At 44.3% G+C, this 23703-nt stretch overlaps 1 protein-coding gene across 1 annotated transcript; it reads right to left on the bottom strand.

Moving 5' to 3' along the window:
- Positions 1–4136: 4136 nt before the first annotated feature.
- CD83 (CD83 molecule) lies at positions 4137–17176 on the bottom strand. The gene is made up of 5 exons (XM_075495618.1): positions 17134–17176; positions 16875–17005; positions 6413–6629; positions 6196–6299; positions 4137–4368 (listed from the first exon to the last, which is right to left on the bottom strand). Exons 1-5 carry the CDS (start codon positions 17174–17176, stop codon positions 4210–4212), a joined length of 654 nt encoding a protein of 217 aa, XP_075351733.1. The 3' UTR covers positions 4137–4209.
- Positions 17177–23703: the final 6527 nt, after the last annotated feature.

The raw sequence follows: 23703 nt of genomic DNA, 5'->3' as shown, positions 1-23703 counted from the left end.
GCAGTTTGTTCCACAAATGACTAAGAATTAGGGGTTTCGCTGATATTTACTTAAAAAGGAGGTACGGGGAAAGCACTTCCAATTTACCTTTAACTATGTAGCTGTAACGTAGCGTTACAGCATTGTTTCGCATACAGAGATGAGGAAAATCAATTGCAGGTCCCGAGGGGCAGACGTATTGGTTGAGGAGGTCACTAAATACTTGCAGTTGCTCAATGGACTTGGAACCAGATCCCCTCTGCTCTGCATGGCTGCTCGGCTCCACGCTCAGAGGACGAAGAAAGGGAACGCGTGCGCTGGGGAAATGTGCTTTTTGCTTTCCAAAACACTCTCATCAAGGGCAGAAGAAAGAAGGGAGCAAGGCATTCAGCATGCCCAAAGAGCCATATTCTGTTTGTATCATTCACAGGCACATACCAGGGATTACTTTGGTCGATGTTGTTGAATGCAAGCATGCTTGTAGCTCCTGCTCAGGAGAAATAGGTTGAAAGCTGTTCAGCCTTTACAGGAAATATTACTGTTGCAATGCTGTCAAGGTCACTGTCAGCCTGGGTTATCTGCTGTGTAAGTGCTAGCCGCACAAATCAGGCTTAGCTAAGGGCTATAATTCATACACTCAGCATTTTGTGGATTATGTCCTTTAGCTTTCCCTCATTGCCATTTTAGATATTCATTTAGCTCCAGTGTATGACTGTTGCAATTTCTCTTTGGGGTAATTTCCCCATGTGGTGCAGTGTTTCTCTGTATAGTCCTTAATCACAGGTGTACAAACTCGCTCTGTATGAGTAATTTTATGCACAATGCTTATTGTTATCTTTGAATGCAGATGGTTGACCTTTGGACAAAACAATAGAAAAATGCAGGCTACAGACGGAAAAAAAAAATCAATGAAAAAGTTACAAAACCCACAAGAAATATTAACGAGGAAGCTCCTGTGGTTAAGGCACCCAGAGGAGAGTCGGGAAACCTCGGATCTCTTCCCTGTTCTGATCCAGACTTCTTCAGGAGCTTTCTGATTTCCAGGTGTCTTAGCTTTTATTTCTAAAACAAAGATTATGGTATTTCCCACCTCATGGGTTTATTGAGATTAACTGAATTCCTGATTCTAAAAAGTATTGTAAGAAAGTATTACGAAGAACGGTTCTAGCATACACATGCTTTTATACTATCTTACAAAACTAAAGGCATCGATAATAAGAAGAGTGGTGCAAAATAAAACAATTTTTTTCTGCCCAACAAAGCAATTAATCTGTATAATCAGAACAGCCTTTTGATTGTGCAATCCTCAACACATTCCCTTTAATAATGAAGTGGTAAAGTCTAAAGAACGTGTGCGTGCACTCATCCCCTGTATGCTGGGCTAGCTGAGGCAGTAATTTTGAAATGTGAATAGGTCCATATTGCAAGAAAATGACTCTCTTCTGAGATACTTTGTTGAAAAATGTGTGGCTCATTCTTTAATACTTTTAGCCAACATGTGATGTTTTTTTTTTCTTCTTCCCTGTTAGTGCTGAAGTTGCGGTAATATATTAGCTTTTATCCTTCAGTTGTCTGGTTCTCATTCGTATTTCTAGCTAATGTTAGTTTTTGTCTTACAATGCCACAACAGTTTCTTTACATCCCTTACGCCCCAGATGTGCAGGCACCTTCATCACTTCAGGACGTCGTCTGTTTCTCTCCAGCTCTGTGATTCAGTCAAGCACCTTGGCAGAAGACTTTCTCACTGCTTACTCCTTCTAAACTCTTTAACGCATTTAAGTGGCCTTGAACACGATCACTTCTACTGCACAGCTGGGCCTACAGCAAATCCCCAGAATCAACCAGCCTGAAACTTCCGAGCCTGCAATTTGACTGCCGGTGTTATTACATCAGGCCCAATCTTCTGTATTGCAGAGAGTTGGGCTCAGGGAAAAAATAACGGGCATAGTTGTTCACACAAAGTCCCTTTTTTCATTCTGTCCTATCTGATCTGATCCTATTCATACATCTGAAGAAATAATTTTAAAAGTGTTTCAGCCTTTGCTGCTGATTAATTATCAATCAACCCCTTTCAACTGAATTTTCCCTTCCTTCCTCTTGTCTGCTCTCCTAAAAAAAAGTTTAATAAAAATTAAAAAATAAACAAAAAACTATGACTGTCAGGTATTAAGACTTTCTGACCAAATGGAGAAACTCCATGTACCCTAGGTCAGTTATTATGCATGCACATTAAGTTCGTATTATTGCCACCTAAATGTACAGGTCACCCATGATGGTACGCCATGCTTAAAAGTGACCATGGGTAGACTGAAACACCCTTGTATTTTCCTTAATGACTTGCCTGTCAGTAGGGAACAGGTGGTTTAGAACGTACTTTGGACAGAAAGTGAAATTTTGAGGAAAATTTAAATTATCTGAGTTCCTTAGAAATGCATAAAATTATCCATTGCTTAATCAATTATACACACATACATGCCCTCTCCCGCAGAAGAGGCTGGATCAGGCATCTACAATATTTGATGTAATTATGTCGGTTGTAAAATAAAATGCAATTGATACGGAGTATTTCTGGGTTTATTTGCCATATGTGGCACACAAAAACAAATGGTAGGTTACCTCTGAATTTTTATTTCAAGTATGTTACACACATTTATATGTAAAAATTGATTATAAAAAAGCAAATGTGGCATTAATTTATCATGCTCTAAGTAAATCGCATATCCCTTGTAACGTTCTTCTGGTCAGGAGCCCCTTGGATTCCATCAATGGAGACATCCTCCCTGCTCACAGAGGTACTACTGAATGATGCACAGTGCTTTCCTTCCATCAGCGCTTCAAAATTAGTCAAAGAGCATCCTTGTCACAGCCTGGAATTCCAAACTGTATTAAAAATCCTAATGTTGCAGTTTAACTCTTGAAGGATTTTTTTTTTTTTTTTGAGATTGTGCTCTTAAGTGCTTGCAAATTCTCATGTTTTGGCTCAAATTCTCGTGTTGTGACATAAACACCCACAGTCACTCTAGGCTCCTCTTGCTTCACCTTCTGCACCAGCAGCCCAATAAGAGAGGTTCCTTGATTTCAGAGTCCAGAATGTCTCTTGCTTTCTTCCGTCCAAGAGGACAAGCCTTCTCTCCCTTATGTTGTGTGCCTGAGTTCAACTTTTCTCATGTCCTTGTTTCACATATACTACACACTGTCAGCACCAAAAGCAGGTGCTCCTATGCCCCATCTTCCATTCCTGTATCTCACGGCTGACAACACATCCCAAAGGTACGGACGGTTGATTCCTTCCAAGCCATGACTTTGGTCATCACTTGCGTAACTTGACTGACATGGGTGTCGCATACATTTGGCTTCACGTTTTATAAACCACAAAATAAGTCATCTTTACCCGTCCTTAATATCACAGGCCACTTCATTCTTACTTTTGTTGCTTTAAGGTTAACAGTCTCATTGAAACTTCCTATGGATTGACCTATAGATTCCTATGGAGATGCCTCTGGGAAATAACTGACGGACCCGTTATGCAAATGCATCCCTACTTCTCTTGCAGAGACAGAAAGTTCCTCTCAGTCCAGAAAGATTTCCAGAATATTTTCTCCCTTCTTACAGTTCAGCCTGTCCGTCACTCTCAGATTTAAAAGCAAATGTTGATTTGATTCACCCAGGACAAGAGCATGAAGTTACCTCTTCAGCTTATTTGAACACCACACGACAAGTTACATCCCGTTGGCAGTAAAGGAACTCCATCCAGAATCAGGCTCAGAGCACGGAGCAGAGACAGCCCCGCACGCTTATCTTTCCCTACTGCAGCACCTGTTGTGTTTGCTTTCGAAAGATGAGAGCTATTAGTTCAGTGAAGAGCTTAACCCCCCGGCTTTGCACTGTCGTGGCCTCCCCATAACCTGGCCTTCGTATCGCAGGCGTGTTCTTGCTCAGAACAAGAGGGCTGCAGAGCAGAGTGAAATAAAGTTGATGCCAGCTTCATAACAGCATCGTAACAGCGTTGTGTAGCTGTAATGGTATTTCTTAGCTGCCTAACTCCCAAAAGTTACTGTAGTGCCTAACAGTGCTTTTCGAAGGCTTGTCCAGCGCAAGCAGGTCACTGACAGATTACCTCCCGGCTGTTCTGAAGAGGCCAAATATTAGCATTTATTTCCTCTCTCTACCACTCGGCCGTCCAGCTCGTGTCGTGTTTACTGATGAGCCCACGGTGCCGTCAACATCAACTTAGGCAGAACTTGAATTAAGCTTATTTTTGGAAGTGCTGTCGCTGTTTAAATCCTGGAAAGTTGTCATTTCATGTATGTTGATGAGGGTGAGCATGTGTTTCATATCTGGTCTGGTTTTTTGATAATTGGGAGACATACTCTCTTTCCTTAGGCATGTCTAAAAGAGAAAACAGAAAGGAAAGCTTAAAACTGAGAATTCCTATGAAAGGCAATTTTTTTAAAGTTTGAAAGTTTTGCTTTTTCTCCTTGCTAGCCATAGCTCATTACACCTTTTCCATTTGTTTGTCACCAGAAGCACCCAGTACAAAGAAAAGCTGCTGTTTCTTGCTCAATCAAGGAACTTCATAGGACAACAGCCTTAGTCACAAAAGGAAATTTATATTTAATTCAAGTTTTCATATGAATAGGCCTTGCATCAAGCTCTTGCAAGTGTGTTTCCACCTGCCTTCAATACAGGCCAGTGCCTGAAATATTTTCATCAAGTCATCAAAGTAAAGCCCCAGTCCTGCCAACCAGTCTTAAACTTAATGTCACTCTTGAGTTTAGTGGAGATAAGGCACGATCTCCACTAAAAGAGAGGACAAGGCAACCTGGAAGAACTTAACAGGCATTTTAAATAATGAAGCTCACTTGTGAGATCAGGGCAATATTACATTTTGATGAAAGCTAGGTTGGTACCTCAGACTGGGCCTCACCCAAGAGTAAGAGACACGTAATTCCACCAGAGTGGTTATCTTCACTACACGGCTCTGCTTTTTTTTAACTGCACCACTAAAACTGGGACTTTTTTTTACATATGGGAAGGAGAGGTTTCTGTAGAGGTCTGAAATTCTTTCAGGACACTGAGCAGAACAGGGGCATCTGTCTCTTCTGAGTGATACCCTTGCTTTCATACTTTCATCCTAACAAATTCCTACAAGATTTATCTTGTCAAACTTTAGTCTGAATGGCACAAATTACTGGCAGGATTGTCAATCTAAAAAAGAGACAGGCATAAATTTAATTGCTCCCTGAAGATACATGAAAAGCTACATTTAGCTGCAGCTAATTAGATATTCTCCAAGCAACAGTTATGATTCATCTGCTGAGGAGCAAAACAAGAAGACAAATATTAAATAGGCAGCAAAAGTTAAATCTGACCTCCCAAAATGCTGGGGTTGGTTTTGTTTTGTTTTTAGTTAGAAATGCAGCCAGAGTTGCACTGTACCAAGACCCGAGGCTCCTGCTGCCTTTAAGGCAGGAGGCGCAGACCTCCTGGTTCTTCTGCATGAGGGGGTGACTTCACCACTACCGCAGACAAAACATAGTTTTGCTTCTGTGAACTGAGCTTCCCAAACACCTCCTCTCCCCACCTTTCCCAGAACTACCTGCCAGCATTAAGGGTATGGATAAAAACCTGAGGAGGTTCTTTTCCAAGGATCTTAAAATGTCTGTTTACCAAGAAAGATGGAGCTTCACAAAAATGCCCATCTGAAATGGGGTTGTCACCAATTTACAGATATGGAAACTGAGGCAAAAAATAGGTGGACTCGCACTTGTCCATCATGCCACCACAGAAAGCAATGCCATAGGTGGGTAAGGGATGCCAGGGGCCTGTGCCTCCATCTCGGTGAAATGCTGTTCCCAAGTACCAGAAGGAAACAGAAGAGCTGTTGATGTGCCCTTAAACTGAAGAGTAGCTTGCACTCAGAGTAACTGGAAGCAGAAATGGGCAGCAGGGTGCAGAAAATAACTGTCTGGTTTGAGTTAGATCAGGGCGCAGTGAAATGTTTTATCTCTTTGGGACTCCATCCTGCGTTCCTCATGCACCTGAGTTTCCTGTGGCTTTGAAAATACTGTGCAAGTATTTAAAGGGTTTGATCATGATTTAAGTATGAACACAAACTTCTGAGTGGCTGTGTTAAGGTAGTGCTAGCAGAGAAAATTAGTGGGGTTTTTTTTCTTGGTTTTGGTTGGTTTGTTCATGAGAAAGGGAATTACTTACACAGGTAAAAAAGATGAGCAGCAAGTAAAAAATCCCAAGGCAAGTCAGCATGAAAAGCTCGGCTTTGTATTTTTTTAATTTTTCATCTGCTATTCCAGGGCAACCTAAAATGTAAAGCAAGGTGTTACATTGTTCTGGTGTTTGTAAAATATTTTTAAACTGTTATGTCCATGAAATGCCACGCAGAGCATGTGACAGTCAAGAGTTTCTACTGTACCTGTTACTTTTAATGTGACTGTGCTGCTCAGATTGTGTTCTCCACTCTGTTCCCCCAAAGAGCACTTATATGTCCCGCTGTTTCGGCTGGTCGCATTTTTGATCCTCAGTGAAAAGAAGGTGTCATTGGAGAGCTCCAGGGACCCCCCAAGTTCTTCTGGATAATGAGATTCCACATCAAGGACTTCCCATGCTATTCCTTCGCCATTTCCAGCCATCTGGAAAACACAAATATATTTCTTGTCTTGGGCAACAGTGTCATCCTGAGTTTTAGGGGAAAGAGAGTTTTAAAGCCGGCTTATGGTTGAAAATGCAGAGGCTGAAGAGAGGTGGGGGGGGACGACCTCAAAAGTTCTAATATGTTCATGCTCATAATCCAAAAGTATTTGCTTTTTTTGCTTAAATAGACATTATATTTATAAAGAGATACTACAGAGCTATTCTGTAATAGCTTCTTAATCTGCCTCACCTGGGGGCAATCCTGGTAGAGATGTAGCACGATAAAAGGCAGCGGTAGAGTTTGCTCTCAAAGTGTCTACGCAGAGGCCCAAAGGAGTTCGGAGAGAGGCGGTCCATGGGGATGGAGCTGAGGCAGCAAGAGGCAGCCCTACCCAGCAGCTCAGCAGTGGCTCCGGGGACCAGAGGTCCCCAGGAGAGCATGGCAGCAGGCAGGGAGGCCGCACCGCTGCCTGCGCTCCCCCTGCCAGCACGCTCTCTGCCATGCGGTGGTGGGAATTAAGCCTGCCTACCCGGCAAACGCACCGCAGCACGCCGGCTCTGCCAGCACGGGCTGGCATCCTCCCAGCGACCCCGCAGCCCAGAGCTCCTTGTGGGAACGCAGCCCTGGGAACTGCGCTTGCCTGTGCCGGTTTCTGTGCGGCTGACCCCTGAAACCACGGTGCCTCTCTGGAGGAAGGGGGGTTTCCCCCTCTCCCGTCCCCTCCGCGCTTTATTGGAACCAAAGAACAAAAAAATTGCTTCGACTCCTTCAGATTCGGTTGCGTGAAGGTCACAAGCAGGTTCTGGTGCACTTGGGGAGCATTTGTATGTTGAATTTCTTAATTGTAACCAGAAGAGCTACATTCCTTGGCATTGCTGAGCGGCTGCTGGAGGAATGAAGTGTATTCCCAGAACAGTTTGTACTGCGGGGCAATAGGATGCACTGAAAATGACAATTGGCTGGGAACCACAAAGAAGAGAGAAATCACTAACTTGATTTGAAAGATGGGAGAAGGGTTTGAATTAGGCCATGTCCGTTCTTATTCATCGACATTGCTCCCTGGGATTCAAGGCAGCGTGCCCTCCATGAAGGTTTCCCAAGTAATGAATTCAGTCTTTCTGTGGACCAGCAGAGCCAGAGCCACCTCATTCAGTCCAAGGCTCAGCTTTTCCGCCAAACCTATAACTAATGTAAGCCAAGGCTTTATTATTTTTATTAATAATAATAATAATTATTATTATTATTATATTTTAATAGACACATTTTTGGGTTGCATGTTGGTGCTTACTTTCTACCAGTATAGCTACTGCATCAGGGTATAACAGTTACACTACGTTACTACAATTAACACAATTTTCTCATACTGAGGCTAGGAGTATCTGGTTTCCCTTTCATATATTTGCATGAAGAAAGCGTACTCAGGAGTCTGGAGTGAAATATGGGCCTGATGCTCCATTATACTTTGTTACTTGTGCAGCCCTAAAATGGTGTAAAACAAGCTGCAAGTTGGGGAACTTCTCGGGAACTGGAGAATCAGACTAAAGCACAAGATTTTCATAATTGTAAAGATCCTTTCTCAGAAAGGTTTGTGTTTTTTTAGTGCCTCAACTGAAACACAGAGCAGTAATTCCCTGGGGCTTTCCACACTTTACCCAGCAAGAGGGAAGAAAGTACCTTCTTCCTCTTAATCCCCCAGTAAATTTACCCCAGCTTCTCTTTCTTATTACGCTCAGCCCCAAGCAGCTATGAGACAAGCAGTATCTATGGTGGTTTTCAGGCTGTAGGGACTTCACTGTGCTACAGGGATTTAGGTATTTTTGGGCCCTGTACGTTGTCAAAGATGTGGCCAGAGGAATTCCAATACCCAAGCTGGGCTCAGCTCTGGTTACAAGTGGGTCAAGAGCAGTTAAGTGGATAGAGTTGACCTCCCTCAGATCTAATTTTTGCCACTCTCCCTTCCCTTACCACCCCCTTCCTCAGAGAAATTTAAAACTGCCCACAGGGCAACAAAAAGAACCAGCCTGTCTGCCCTTCACGTTGCCCTAAAATGCAGATAGGGGGTCTGAGATACACACAGAATACTAGTTTTATTTTTTCTTTTTTTTTTAATTCACTGGTAGCATAAATAATTGCTGTCTTGGGTGGTAAATGGTGCTGTGATTCTTGTGGCTGAGACCTGGGAATCAGAAAACACTTTGATCTTTCTGTATGCAATTGTAATCACCACTGCTACTATAAGGGAGAAGTAAATTAAGTCCATGTATCCTATGCCTGACCATGCGCTTATTCCCAGCGAGATTTTCGGTAAACGATTTAACTTCTCTATTTTATGGGGACACCGAGGGATAGGATTGATTATTGCCTCCAACGCTTTTCGAGGCGCTCAGCTGCTGTCACAAGTACAGTGACGGTGACCCTGGAGACAAGTTGGAACTTTGCCTTGCACAGACCTGTCCCGTGTAAGGCGAGGCACTGTCCGTGAAGCTGCACGACCAGCCTTTCCCCAAAACAGAAGCCAAAGTGACTTTGTGGCCTAATCTGGCTCCCTCACTTGGGGAAAAACCGGTGGCGATCTGGATGCGGGTCGCGAACCTTTGCATTTGGGGAGGAGGAGGAACGGTCCATATGTGTGGGTTTAACTGGGGGTTTGCACGCCTCTCTTTCTCCACTAAATCTCCCCTTTCCTGGGGAGCAGAGGCAGGCAAGGCAGCCCGTGGCGGTGCTGGTGTGCCCGGCTGCCTCCCTACATTTTTTAGGCTACAGAGACATCTGGTGGCATTTTTCCAGCCTCTACACACAGCACATCCATCCCTCCATGAGACTCGGAGGTCACAGCAACCCTTTCTCTGATGCCCGAACCAAGCCTTTTTCCACTGCAATCTTATCTCCTATTCTCTTACCAAAAAAAATCAACCACCAACCCCTCCCTTTCTAAATTCTCTAAGTAGCGAGGAAACATCTCAGCAAATTTGTAGAGTGTGTCCCCATATCCCAGCCGTGTAAAAGGAAGTCCGAGAGATGTTCGGTAAGGTCATCGTTCTGCCTCTTGCTCTATTCAAGCTAACCTTTTTTCCCCCCAAACCTAATTAAAATTACGAAAATGCCACTTTGTTTGCCACCTCCTGTGAATTACTTGACAGACTCTCACTAGACAGATCATTTCGCAGCTCAAGCTCCTATGATAATCCAGCACTAATTCATGCCAAGTCTCCTCCAGGTGATACCACAGCCCAAGGTAAATGCTAGGGGTTTTACCTAATTAATTCCACACAAGCTTAGGAGGATTGAAACGAGCACTGTCGGTGGCAACAATCCACTTGTGTAGGGACCATCCTCTTCTTTAGTCAGTGACAAAATATTTTCCGCCTGCGTTTCGTTTGTGTTTCACATCCCTTTCACCTCGCTGGCGAGCAAGCTGCAGCACGGCAGCTCCCCCTGCTCCCCACCTCCACAGGGAGGAGAAAAGGGAGGTGGTCTGTTCCTGCTCCCATGTTTGCTGTTAATGGCTTTACCAAAATTCAAAAGGCAAATCATGACTCGTGCAGGGACCGGTAGAAATGCTACTGAATCTATTTGCATAAAAAGGGCTCGTTGCCATGCTGGCTGCTGGGGGTTACTGAAGCAAGAGTTTTGCTGGGAAAACAGGGACCTGCAGGCTGGCAGCATCACTCCGCCTATCTGCATAAAACTACCCATTAAGAAAATTAAACAACGAAAGAAATGTGAGTTTATGTTTATTGTCACATATACATTGGCCAGCGGCAATGTCTGTGACAGGCTTTTTGAGAAATCAGCTGGGGGGCTAAGTCTGTTGTTTTCCATCACCTCCATAGCAATGAGAGGAAATGCTACCCCCAGGGGCTGATACTGTCCAACACCTTCATTAACGACCTGGACACTGGGACAGAGCATGTGCTCAGCAAGTTTGCAGATGATACAAAGCTGGGAGGAGCGGCTGATACGTCAGAGGGTCGTGCTGCCATCCAGAGGGACCTCAACAGGCTGGGGACACGGACTGACACAAACCTCATGAAGTTCAGCAAATGGAAATGCCAAGTCCTGCCCCTGGGGAGGAATAACCCCAGGCACCAGAACAGGCTGGGGCCAACCTGCTGGAAAGGCCCTGGTGTCCTGGTGGATACCAAGTTGACCATGAGCCGGCGATGAGCCCTTGTGGCAAAGGCCAACAGCCTCTGGGGCTGCACTAGGCAGAACATCTCCAGCAGGTTGAGGGAGTGATCCTCCTCTGCTCAGCACTGGTGAGACACACCTGGAGTTCTGGGTCCAGTGTTGGGCTCCCCAGTATGAGAGACATGGACATACTGGAGAGAGTCCAGCAAAGGGCCACAAAGATGATTAAAGGTTTGGACCATCTGACATATGAGGAGAGGCTGAGAGAGCTGGGACTGTTCAGCCTGGAGGAGACAAGGCTCAGGGACACCTTATCCATGGGGAATAAAGCAGGTGAAGCCAGACTCTTCTCAGTGGCCTCCAGAGACAAGACAAGAGGCAATGGGCACAAACTGAAATTCAAGAAATTCCTTTTAAACATAAGAAAAAAACGCTTTTACGGTGGGGGTGGTTGAACACTGGAATGGGCTGCCCAGAGAGGGTGGGGAGTCTCCATCCTTGGAGATATTCAAAAACCCGACTGGACACAGCCCTGAGCGACCAGCTCTAGTTGCGTTATTTTAGTGAGTTTAATTGAAAGTTATTCTAGTTCCCAAAAGCTTGGAAACACTTGATCTAAAGAGGTTGCAATTTTCCCACATGTATTCTCTAGTCAATTGACTGATTCCTGTTAAGTTTCTCCTAGCCCGGAGCTTGTTGGTAAGAATAGCGGCGGTGATACAGTGGATATTAAAATGGGATAGGTTTGATTGAAAATACTGCTGAGCCGATACATTTCTGTTCTCTGACTGGATGAATTATGAGAAATAGGTAGAATAATTAGGCCTCCAAAATTTAAGTGCTCTTCAGCAAATATTTCTTTCTTGGGGAAGTAAAAACAAGGTGGAAGGAGGAGGAACACTTTTCTCTGTCCTAGCTGGCTGAGTTTTAGCTGCAGTTTTGAAAACTGCAACAGCATTACATGGTAGTGCCACTAAACAAAGGCAATTCACGCATGCTGTAGTACTTACACCCAGCTAATCAATTAAAACTGAATTTTATCATGTACATGTGAGAGCAAGCAGTTTTTAAGTTAACTCCTGTTCTCTGCTCTCATTAAATACCTTTTCTCATTGATCTTTCCCCAGACTAAGTTGGTACATTGGCTCCCGCGTAAATCAAAGTGCCAATATAATCCACTTTTCCCATAAAACCAAATTTTTATTTCAAACAAAATGGTTCAGGTCCAAAACTGATGTCAGTTTAAAGTTGGAATGTATTAACATTAATTTATTTTCTTCTGAGGGTGGGATGACTGTAAAAACAGTTTTGTTTAAAATTATACCAGGAATAATGGCCAAGTTGAAATTTCTGACTGCTAAAGAGATCTAAAAACTATACACCACCAGAAGGAATTTATTTTCCGAAGCAAAATACCTAGAATTCTGGCAATGCCAACATATAATGAATCACAACCGAGCTAAAACCACTTAATAGGTGTATTTTTCAGCACAAAAACACTTTCACATTTGATTAGTGCTGAGGGTGCATCCATATGGTTCCTATACAGTGTCATGCAGATACTAATGTTAAATTTGAAAAAAACAGACATAAATTGTGGGCACCTGTGAGTGAACTCTGGCTGTGCTTTAGAGGGGAAACAAAAAAGAAGGAAAGAATAACCAAAACCCAACCCCAGAACACCACCAGAGGAACTGCATGTGACACATGAGCCAGCTGGAAAAGCCCTCTGACTCAGCCGCACACCCTCTTTATTCGTGGGGTTTTTTAGCTAAGGGCACCCAGCACTAGCTCATGTCCGGCAAAAGAATTGTTTTGGTCACGAAATAATTTTCACTGCTCCCTTCCTGTCTAAATCGTCAATGTGTTGGAGCTGCTTGGAGCTGAATAGAAGTCTGAGGAGCATTTGACTGCATTTCTTCAGGTATGTTAGAAACTAGACTGAAGTAATTTAGCAGCTATTTACTTATGCTAATAGATAATAGCTATGCACATTTAGCAAACGTAATATCCTTTGAAGGAAGGTGCAATTAATATTAAATGACTATAAGGTTTATTCTTTTGTTGTAATATGACTTCCTCCTCTAATTCTGCCACAATTTTATATTTTTCAGGGAAGTGTTATAAAGTTCTCTCCACTGAAGTACAGCCTTCTTTCCTCTTCCTCAAGATTTGTTTTAGATTAAGACTTTTCTGGCTATCACATGAGCAAAATAGCAAAATATCCACTGGAACGTCATTTGTGCGTGTTTAAACTTGGTTTTCAAACTGGATATAAAGTGATAATTACCAGTTTTTATGAAGTGGTTCTCATTTTCAATGTACTACACAAAGAGAAACTCTTCAAGTTTTCAATAGCCCTACGAGGCAGAAAGGTAAGTAAAGTTTCATTACCCAGATTCTTGTTTCGTAGGTGGGCCATAGAGATTGAAACCAGTATTTCCACACACAATTCCCAGTGCCTGGGTGCTTATGCAAAAAGGGCCTAGTTTTCAATTCTCAGTTGGCAAACTTCCACACTGCTCATATATGGTTTTATGGCATGTAGGTTGCCCAGCACTCCTAAAAATGGACCTTTAAAGGGTACCATCATTATGAAAACTTCTCGCTGATTTTCTCACGGTGACATAGTGAATGGGATGAGAGCTGCACCAGGCTGGAAGAGGACTTGGTGCTCTACCTTCTCCCCAGTGTGCTAGGCCTGCTTACTTCTAGTATTTCTAAGTGAAAATCATTTTGTCTGAGCTGACTGACTGTCGTCCTGATTCTGCACAGAACTACTTACACGTGTGACTTCATGCATGCAAATAACCTAATTAGCTCCAAGGATACTGAGTGCACGACAGGTTAAACACATGCACACCTTTTTGCAGTACGAGCCATTAGCAAAAGTGAAGGAACCATTGAACGCAATCCTTCCTTTTTACATCCAGTTGGATTTTGACACCAGAATATTAACTCCTTTAAACAATTATTTCTCCATACAAAACTGAAAAAGCAAGTACTTTTAAATAGCATCCTTTTTGGTTTTTCTTAAGCAGGTCATAGCAAACTATTTAAAAGTACCCCTTAATCGGTCAGAGCATGCAGCGGTGCCAGGAGGAAGGAGGGGGCTGCTCGCCGAGCGTTCACCCTGCACAAACAGCTGCACGTGCAGCACCGTAACGTTGTCGCCATCACTTTTTTAAAGCAGCAGAAGCAAAGGTTAATTGCCTGCATTTACTGCACAGTTCAAAGTGACCTCATACAAAAGATTTAGCCTAACAGCTGCTTGAACTTTACAGTCTGAAATTTCATAGCATTTGTTGGAATTACCTTTTAATTAGCCCTTGGGGGGTATACGTGGTGTTTATTGATTAATCCTTCAGTAGTTGTTTTTTTAAAAACAGATTAATTCTCTAGGTTGGGTAGCCCCGTCATGCTCTGCCATTCTCCTACCCTCCTTCTGCAGTGTTGGGTGGGGACTGCAGCACACAGCCGAGGAGAGGAGAGGAGAGGAGAGGAGAGGAGAGGAGAGGAGAGGAGAGGAGAGGAGAGGAGAGGAGAGGAGAGGAGAGGAGAGGAGAGGAGAGGAGAGGAGAGGAGAGGAGAGGAGAGGAGAGGAGAGGAGAGGAGAGGAGAGGAGAGGAGAGGAGAGGAGAGGAGAGGAGAGGAGAGAGCTATTTAGCTAGCCCCACAAGTAGAAGAAGTATTGCTTCTTCTGCACAAAACACTGAGCCGAAATTACTTTTTCCTGCTGAGAGTCAGGCTTTTTAGCTTTGGTGCTGCACGTTTCCTAATATGGCTGCGACTGTGGCTTGGGCTAGCATCACTGAGAGTGGCGGTAACTGCCTGTCCCCACTTCCCACCTCTCTCCTGGGATGAGCAACCAGAAAACTGCAGCGCCATGGTTGGTGCCATCAGCCCCTGAGGATGGTGGCAAGAGCCAAAGATAGCTAGATTTTGTTACTTCTTGTCATTTCGGCAGTGCCAGCAGAGAAAAAAAGCATGAAGTTCTGTCATGCTGGGCGCTGGAAAAACAGTCTTTTCCTGAGCGAAACGGATGAAGCAGGAAGAGCAAGGAGACCACGGAGGGAGAGGACATTGGTGGGACAGGGCAGGGGAGGTGCAGCGGCCGTCTGGACTGTAACAGCCTGGTGGCTGCAAAGGGCAGCAGCACTAGTGAGGGCTGCCGAGGAAGGGGCACACACAAAAGGCATCATCAAACATCACCCTCCCCTGCATGTGCAGTCATTTTGTGCCCAGGTGGAACTGTGGGGAGCTACGGGACAACACAGAATTGGATCTACAGCGTTTCCTCACACTCTTTCATCAGGGCAATGGCTTTTGGCTCCTGTTGGCTGCCTGGCCCTCCCAGCTGCCACTGAACGCAGAAGGACATGCTTCTGGAGGATCCCCCCACTTCAGCCTGCTGAAAATGTTTTCGGTTTTGTTGACTTCCAACACTGGTTTGGGGGAGAATTTTCAGGGATCCAGTCAATGTCTCTGTCTATTCCTCCCCCACCCCTTACGACTTCTGCTCAACTCCTCCAGGTCCACCAGACTGCATGGTTTGCCTGCAATGAGCTCCCTGCCCTGCCTAGACTCTGTGGTAAACATGGGGCCTATAATGAGCATGTATCTCTATGGAAAACACATGTCTTTATCCAGCTTTTGAAGCAGAAAGCAAAAAGAGTAAGTTGACGCCTATGCCAGCTCCCATAGTGATGTTCAATCAAATGCATTATTCTCTCTTCTCTTTCTCCCACCCACACTTAGTTCAGCATTTTGGAAAAAGAAAGAGACTATAGATGCTGCACTTGCTCTTGGGCTGTTAGCCAGATGTTCGAAACAGCTCTTTCAGAGTTAGGTACCTTTGGGTTGCAGTTGTCATCCAGGCACTAGGCAGATGCTCATTGTTGTACCAGCACTGAAACTCACATGCATTGCAAGTTTCAACCACGGAAGCCCTATCTAATAACACTCTTTGTTGGTTTACTGTAAGGAATGATTTTAGAACTGTATCTGACCAAAATGCTGGGGAAGCCAAGGCTGTGGTTTACGTTCTGGCAGAGATAAATTAACAGGCTTTGCCCACCAAAAATAGGGTTTTTTTCCCTTCCCTTCCACTGCTCTCCCATCACATGGGAAAGTAATTCAAGTCTGTAACTCACAAAATCTTTATTCGCAGATTGATTTTCCACTATTTAAACAAGCAACAGCGAGTTGACTTCACAGGCAACCAGAGGACCACCAGGACTGACCCATGGTAAGCAGCAGGAGTGCATGTCTGGGAGTGAGGAATGGGGGAGAACAAAACCTTCTTTTTTTTTCTGTTAATTTGGCTCACACCGTAAGCTGAAACTACACACTGAGATGCAAATACACAGTGCCATACAGCAAGTCAACAGACACTTCTTCAGTCACTGTGCAACTCCGCCTCTCTATGAGAAATTTCATCTGGAAAGTGTTGAACAGGACTTTCTGCTCATAGCTTATTGATCCTTGTAGCCCTCCTGCAAATAGGTGGTCAGCAGGGCTCTCCTGCTTTGGAGATGGGAATTCTGAACCAGGGCATCCAAGATTAGACTTTTACTTCGTGACTGCAAAGAGATGACTCAGAATTTCTAGCTCTCCATCAGCCTTCTGCATACCCTGCCCTTATGCCCACCTCAACTAGCCAAATCTTCCTAAAGAGTAGCAAGTACTTGTTCAGGTTTTTTATTTCAAAGAAAAAATCAGCTCCTGTTCGGGGGGACATTAACCAAGGCACATCACTGATGTTGCAAGGTTTAAATTTGAGGGTTAGCTCTGAAGAAAAATCCTGGAAAGACTCCTCTTTGGAGTGGTATATGTACTTGGGGCATCACCTGAATTCTGATCCCTGGAAGCCAGCAATAGTTAGATAGAAAAGCAGGCCAAGAGCAATTCAGGGATCACGCTCAAATTGTCTACAATGACATGGAAAATGCCTGTCCTCTGTGATCAGCTCAAATGCTTTCATTGCTGCCTTATCTCTGCTGCACTGAGGTGTGGATGTCTCTTCATAAAATAACCCATTTTGTACAAGCCAAGCCAGTATCAGGTAGGAAAGCAAAGCAGACTGCTCAAGTAACTTAGTCTTTTTTCTTACTTTATACCAAGATGCTGTCTGGTAGGTGATTGAGGAGTCCCGAAGAACTTTACAGGGCAGCAGCGCTTCTTCAGCACATCTCACAGCAACATCTGGGACTGCCACAGAAGCCCCACTGATCAAGCACCAAACTGCAAAGCACAGGTACACATCGCCTTTAAAAGAGATTGCCTAGGTAATCCTCCCTGTCTTCCCAAAACATATCCCCACAAAACAGATGTGAAAGACCAGAATGAAAAAGGCAAGGCTCCCCACTTACCGTTGCACAGGATGACGAGCAGAGCATAGACCACCGAAGACATGGCTTTTGCTGCTTCAAATCACAGGGCAGCAACAGCGTGCCTCTTCACAGGGCAGACTGTGGGAGCAGAGTGAAACTGCTACTGCTTCTAGAGTGGTATTTCTGGAGGCAGACTGGGGAATCCCCCTGACGGCTTATCTTGAAGTTCCCCGTCACAGGGAAAATCCCTAGGTGTAGGAGCCAGTGCTCCTCCCATTAAATATGTTAGGTCACTCCCTTTTCTGCAACTGCCTGCAGTGATAGCTCCTCACCTCCCTTTTTTTCTTCTTTTTTTTTCCCCCCTTCTGTGTTGATCTGAACAGAAATAAGGTTGATTGTGGGGCACTGTGGGTCAGCGTGAAGGCCATCAAAATCAGCACTGAAAGAATCTCTCTCTTGAGTGACAAAACGCAGGGGAAAGGGTCTGTCAGCCTCCCAAAATCCCCTCTCAACCTTCTCTCTGCAGCTCTAACAAAACAGTGTCTGTGCAAAGGTTGGCCATATGAAGCGACATTTCTGATACCACATTTAAGCCTACAGGTCATAACACCGCAAGGACGCTGTGTCTTGGGTCTAAGGGCTAAGCAGGAATTTACAGCATGGCTGAGCAATACAAACTATATTTCTGTAGTGTTACACGTGTAACTCCCCATGTAGGCACTCATGATGTAGAAGCAGCATCTCTTCTTAGTGTATTTTGTCATTTTCAAGACAAGTAGGGGCAGCTGAAGTGACATAATTCTACCAAATTATATGCTGGAAAATTTGCTCATAAAAAAAAAATCAAGACAGCTCCCAGAAGAGGAATCATTTGGACATCCCCTCTAGATATCTGAAAAAGAAAAAAAAAAGAAAAAAAAAGTCCTTTCCTTGTGATCTGTAAGAGCTGTTTCCCCCTGGAGAATTTTTGAGGAAGTTTGAGGTTGATCACAGAAGCATTTACAAATCATGAAACTCAGAAAGTTGCTGACATGTTATTTTTGGAAAACAGTTCTGGCTGCTGTCTTTAGGCTACTGAGATCATGATGGAGAGAAGCCATTTAGGAGGGGGTTTTTGAGTTTTGATGGGTGAAGAGTGTATGGTCAGCCTCTTTTGAAAACCAGGCTCCTGGAAGCCACATCAGGCTGGGCACCCTAAAGTCAAATCACCTCTAGAAAGTTTTGTGAGGAGAAGTCAGTCTGACAAGTCCTCGGCATGCAAAAGTCCAACTCAGATGGGTAAATGCCGTGGGTGGGCAACACTTTCGGAAGCTCCAGTCTGTTCTGTGAGGGAAGTCAGGCACAATTTCACCAGGGGCCTCGCTGTTGAAATAGCCTACTTATTTTTAAAGCTTTTTGCTTCTATCTTCATTGACCGACATAGTAAATAGAATAGGCTCTAAGCTTTATTTTTCTCTTAGTGTTTTCCGGTTTCAAGGACCTCAATCCATTACTTAGAAGATAGGTACAAGTAAAATGTAAATTCCAGTGGATCTCTCTAGAGGGAGAGAAAATCCTGAACTCTCACTTCTTTCTCCTGTGTGAAATAATAGAGTCCTTGAGAAGACAGAAGTGAGGAGGGGTTGCTGAAGGAAATCTTGGAGAGAAGAGGGCTCCAGTTAATATATTTCACATCTGTTCTTCACTAAAATGATGGCTCTCCTGCCCCCATGAGTCAGTCACACATCAAGCCCACCTCCAAGAAGGGCACTCAGCTTTCACCCAAGGGCCTCTTTCTGTGAGTCCTGCAGAGCTACGTACTTACCATTCATAAACCAGTTAAGAGGCAAAAACCTTCTCTACCTCCCTTTTCATTATGGGGAAACCCTCAGTGAGCAAACCGCAGTAAGCTCCTGCCCCTGCTGTGGGTCAGCCCACAGCAATCTTTCCCCAAATGGCCTGACCAGATGTAGTCTGGAGGGGCTGTGGCATGCCTAAGGCTGAGGTCACAAGTTTGCCCACAAAGAAGTGCACCGAAGGTAAACATAAAGGATCAGGCTTCAGTTTGATCTGGGAAATGTACACGCCACACACACTTGCCAAGGTGATGTTAAACAACATTCTTCCTCGGTTAGTTAAAATACAGGAGTTAGGAGTCTTAAAAACACACGGTTGTTCCCTCTAGGACAGGCATAGCTTCAAGCAAAACAGCCCTTTTCCTCCAGAAGTGTTGGCAAGCTCAGCTGCTGTTCCACAGCACAGTATGTGAAGCAAAAGAGAAAGATATGAAAAAAAAACCCTGAAACTCCCTTTGCTGGGGGAAGAGAAATTTTGCTTCTAAACTTTCCCTGGTTGGGATTTTTTCTTTAGAGAAACTTTGAACCAGGCTGTACTTTCTGTCCTAACTTTTAATACCCTTTATATGGTTTCAGAGAGCAAGCCTGTTATCTCCAGAGCCCTGGAAGCTGCTTCGAGTTTTACTCCGGTCCTGAGGAGTGGAAGCAATGGGAGCTCAGTGGGACAGGTTCAGGTGTGGGAGTGAAAAGGCAGTGATTGCCTGTCAGCCTTCTCTGTGAGAAATAGATACACAGGGCCCTCAGGAACCACAGGAGCTGCACAGTTATGTGAATAAGTGGAAGTTTATAGTTAAATGCATTGTTCTGTGGACCTAGTGAGACCTGCTTTCCTGCAGGTGTGTCCTATTGCCTCTTCCTCTCCTTCCCTTGCCCGTACCACTCGCTACACCAACTGTAAGCCCTCGGTCTCACTGACCAAGAAGCACCATCTGCTCTGGTGAGTCCAGAGCCGCACGTAATGACTGACATTAGCAAGCAGTATGTAAAACGGCTGTGTTCTGCCTACCTTTCCCTTAGCAAGGGCACTCGTTTGGATCTCCGTCTTTGACCCAGCTGCTGATTTTCTTGAATTTCATAGGCACTTAATTCTCTTTGAGCCCCAATCCCTCTGTCAGTTTGATAGAAAGCAGGTTCAGAACATACTGGCTGATAGACAGCCAGATGGCATGATCACAGAAATTTCATTCTCTGTGGGAAATGAGGCTAGAAGCACAAGGATGTGGGATGGATTCATGGGATAAGGTTAAAAAGTCAAGATTGTATATTATTTTCAGTGTTGATAGAGTCTTGAGAATGCTGTTCATGGAATCGTACACTTTTTCCTTGAACCAGGTAGGTACTGGCTCCCTCAGATACTCAGGTAGTGGATTTTTCTTATTTTTTATTCCAGTGTGTGGCTGCAAAAGATATGCAAGATTCCTTCTTATTCCATGTATTTGCCCCTGAGCGCCAGTGTTCATCAGGAAGCACAGAGTTTAAAAAAAAACAAAACCTTAGGTGTCTACAAGGAGTACAGTGCTCTCCACAATGAAGAATCAAAGGTTAAGACAAAGACGTCAAAACGGCATTTAGCATTTCTGGCAAGGCACAGATTTTTCTGCCTTGGGATATGATTATCAAATATCCATTGTTCCACTGCATTTAGGTTCCTGCTTTGAATAAGGTCCATCCATGTGCCTCATGTCTATCGGGAAGCCAGTGGCGAGGGGGGGTTGTTTATTTATTTTCATTATTATTAATCTCCTGTGCAGCAATAAAAACTGTCTGACTCAGTTCAACTGACAAAACCAGGGAGGCTTTTGTTTTATGTTTCAGTAGACAACTGTTTTTTAAATAATATACTGTGTGTAATGTGGCACTGTCAGATGAAGGAACAGTGACAGAAGAATCCACAGCCACAAATGCAGAGTAGTCATGTATTTTGAGGAGCCCAGCAGAGCTGCAGTCACAGTGTTTACTTTCCTGTCATGCTAGGATCTTGACACTCACCATACCAACAACTAAAAGCAACTGAGAGTTTCCAGATTGCAGCTAATGAGAGGTACGTAGATTACTCACAAACTGGAGTTAGGAAAGTTTAAGGACAAAGTTCTCCTCTCTTCTCTGCCCCTTCATAGCAGATGTTGGGTCAGGGTCTGCCTTTGCTGTTTAAACAGTGGCAATCCAGCAATACTGAGAAACCAAAACAGTGGAACTGTGACCTGCTGGGCGGTGCGGAGCTTTGTGCTACAAACCGTCTCCCACTGCCAGCTCAATAAATAACACCCAATTAATTATACACAAATGGCCACTCCTCTGAAATGCCTGGACTTTGGAGTGAGCCATTTGAGATGTGCCAGCCCTGTTTGTCAAAGTAGTGATTAAGCATACTCACGTAGAAATTGAAATGTGACCCAAAATACAGACTCAAAATGAAGGTATCCAAAATCAGAAGCCTCTTTAGAAACTGTTGGCCTGGGAGTTTAGGAATTGCCTTTAAGCAGATGGGAGCAAGAACTTATCCCATGTCTATACATGCGACTGTAAGAATTGGAATAAGGCTGTACTGAAGCTCCATCTCTAGTCCAGCATCTTGTCTCCAACAGCATGCAGGGAGCTATCGGGTAGCCAAGCAGGCCAAGGTCCTGCATTCAAACTGCAGCGTCTGCTGGAGGTGCACACTGAAATCTCATTTTTAACAGGTCCCTGGTTCCTCTTTTATCATCAGCATGCTAGATGGTGCTGGCATCGCCAAGACTAGGGACATCTTAGACCACATTTTGCAGATTTCAGTGGACTCTCCATTGCTCACCCTCCACATGGGGTCATCCATGCTGCCTTCTCCAGAAGGTAAGGAGCATATTATTGCCTGCGGTCTCTACTGAATTCTGCAACAGTAGTCCCCACATAGTCCCAGCCTTGCAGAACTCCTTCTTGGACCTTGCATCTCCTTACCACACCTGGCCAGGCACTGTTTTAGTAGAGTTCTAACGTTCAGCTGGTCTGCCCCCAAATCATGCTGTGGAAATACTTACTCCTCCTGGCGCTCCTCTCCCTCTTCTCTTGCCTGTAGATCCTCCCTAGACACACATGCTATGGGACTTCTTACATAGGAAGAGAATGAAGGATCTCAGTAGGTCACCTTGTACTCCTACCTCATCCCACGGCCCACCAGGAATGTAAGTTAGGAAATCCTCCTGGGAGCAGCCTGTGCTAACAGCAGGTCTCACAGGGTGCCCTGACCGCTCTGTGCCGTCTGGGGACCCGACCATGCACACAAACCGACTGTGCCAAGCTGCAGCCCCTCTCCTGGTGCCTCCAAGACCTCTTGTTGTGGGGTGGGTTTTTTTATACCTTCCCCATCTAAGGTCCCACTGAGTCATGGGACTTCCTGATCAACTTCCCCCACCATCCCCAGCAGCAGAAAGAGGAAGCCTGGTGACAGGGTCCTGGTGACTGCAGGGCCTATATCCATTCCCTTTTCCTCTCAGGTCTCCCAGCACAGCACCAGTGGGCACTGTCCACTGGCTCCTCAGATGCCTTCAGGCTGGTGTGCCCTGCATCCCCCTCTGGTTCCCTATCTCTACATTCCTGACCCTTTGACCTTGATCTTCGTCTCTTCTCTCCTTTGTTGTCCCCCGTGATCATTTGGCTTTCCCCAGGTCTTTCGAAGAGCATAAGGTCAGTGCAGGCATATACTGACACTTCAACAGAATACTTGTCTAGCCTGAAAAGAGTTAAGGCAACTCGCCCCTACTATGTGTAATAACTTTGTGCCTTCACCAAATTGTCTTCTCATGATATGCCCTCTTTTCCAGTTCATTTATAAATAGGTTAAAAAGCAGGAGCCCAGGAACAAAACCCCCTCAAACATCACTTGAGACCTCCCTCAAATGTGAACGCTGGCCATTTATCCTCCTTTTTTAACAGGTTATTCACATGAAGACTTTTTCTCTTGTCCCATGGTGCCTTAATTTCTTTCAGAGCTGTTACTGATGGACATTTATGTCTTTGGAAATTGTTACTGGGATTCTATACAGCTGACCTTGTTGTGGTTTTCATTTAACTTGCCAGAGTTTATGATCCTTTCTATTTTCCATTCTTGGACACAACTTCTATTTTCTGAAGACAGTCTTCTGCTTCTAATAAATTCCTTTATCCTGCTGTTAGCCATGTCAGCTTTCCTTTTGGTCTTTCCAAAGTCTTTGCCCATACACAGAGGCTTAGTGCAAATGTACTCCTACATGTTATGTTTAAATAGTCACCATGCAAACATTTTAGCCTTCAGGCATCCATTTTAGTTTCTTTTAAACAAGGTTCCTTGTTCCTATGTAATTCTATTGTAGTTGGGGTTTTTTTGGCTTTTGTTCCATAGGCAAGAATGTTGAACAGGGGCATTTTGAACCAGGTTCTGTGTGTTGCTCAATATAAAAGTTTCTTCTTCTTCTTTTGTAGGCTCTTTCATGCAGCAACACTATTTTATTTTTCTGCAGCATCGATCCCTGATGTGACATTTGCCCAATATGCAGGTGGGAAATTGATATCTCCTGTTACTGTTGCATTTCTTGCCCTGTCAGCAACTCTGATCTCCCTCAGCATGTAATAGATACAGACATTTGATCTAACCCTGATATGGCATATTTCTGACGTAGGCCAGGAATGTCAGGCTATATAGGTTTTGAGCTGCTTGTAAACACAATTAGCTTGTTACTTTGATTTGCCACAAAGTCTTCTCTAATACATGTTACTAATTCTCTACTGCTGCTACCTTCTCTGTCTTTTTTTATACTTTGTA

The sequence above is a fragment of the Mycteria americana genome, chromosome 2, assembly GCF_035582795.1.
Source record: "Mycteria americana isolate JAX WOST 10 ecotype Jacksonville Zoo and Gardens chromosome 2, USCA_MyAme_1.0, whole genome shotgun sequence".
Classification (NCBI taxonomy): Eukaryota; Metazoa; Chordata; class Aves; order Ciconiiformes; family Ciconiidae; genus Mycteria; species Mycteria americana.
The sequence above is the reverse complement of the archived record's forward strand: the minus strand, read 5'-3'. Positions and strand labels throughout refer to the sequence as shown.

What these genes read in the sequence shown, in the direction of transcription:
- CD83 (XM_075495618.1), bottom strand. Translation starts at nt 17,176, where the DNA reads ATGTCTTCGGTGGTCTATGCTCTGCTCGTCATCCTGTGCAACG. An exon ending in GCTCGTCATCCTGTGCAACG is followed by an intron (nt 17,006 to 17,133) that starts GTAAGTGGGGAG and finishes TGTGCTTTGCAG; the next exon opens with TTTGGTGCTTGATCAGTGGG. An exon ending in AGACAGCATCTTGGTATAAA is followed by an intron (nt 6,630 to 16,874) that starts GTAAGAAAAAAG and finishes TGTGTTTTCCAG; the next exon opens with ATGGCTGGAAATGGCGAAGG.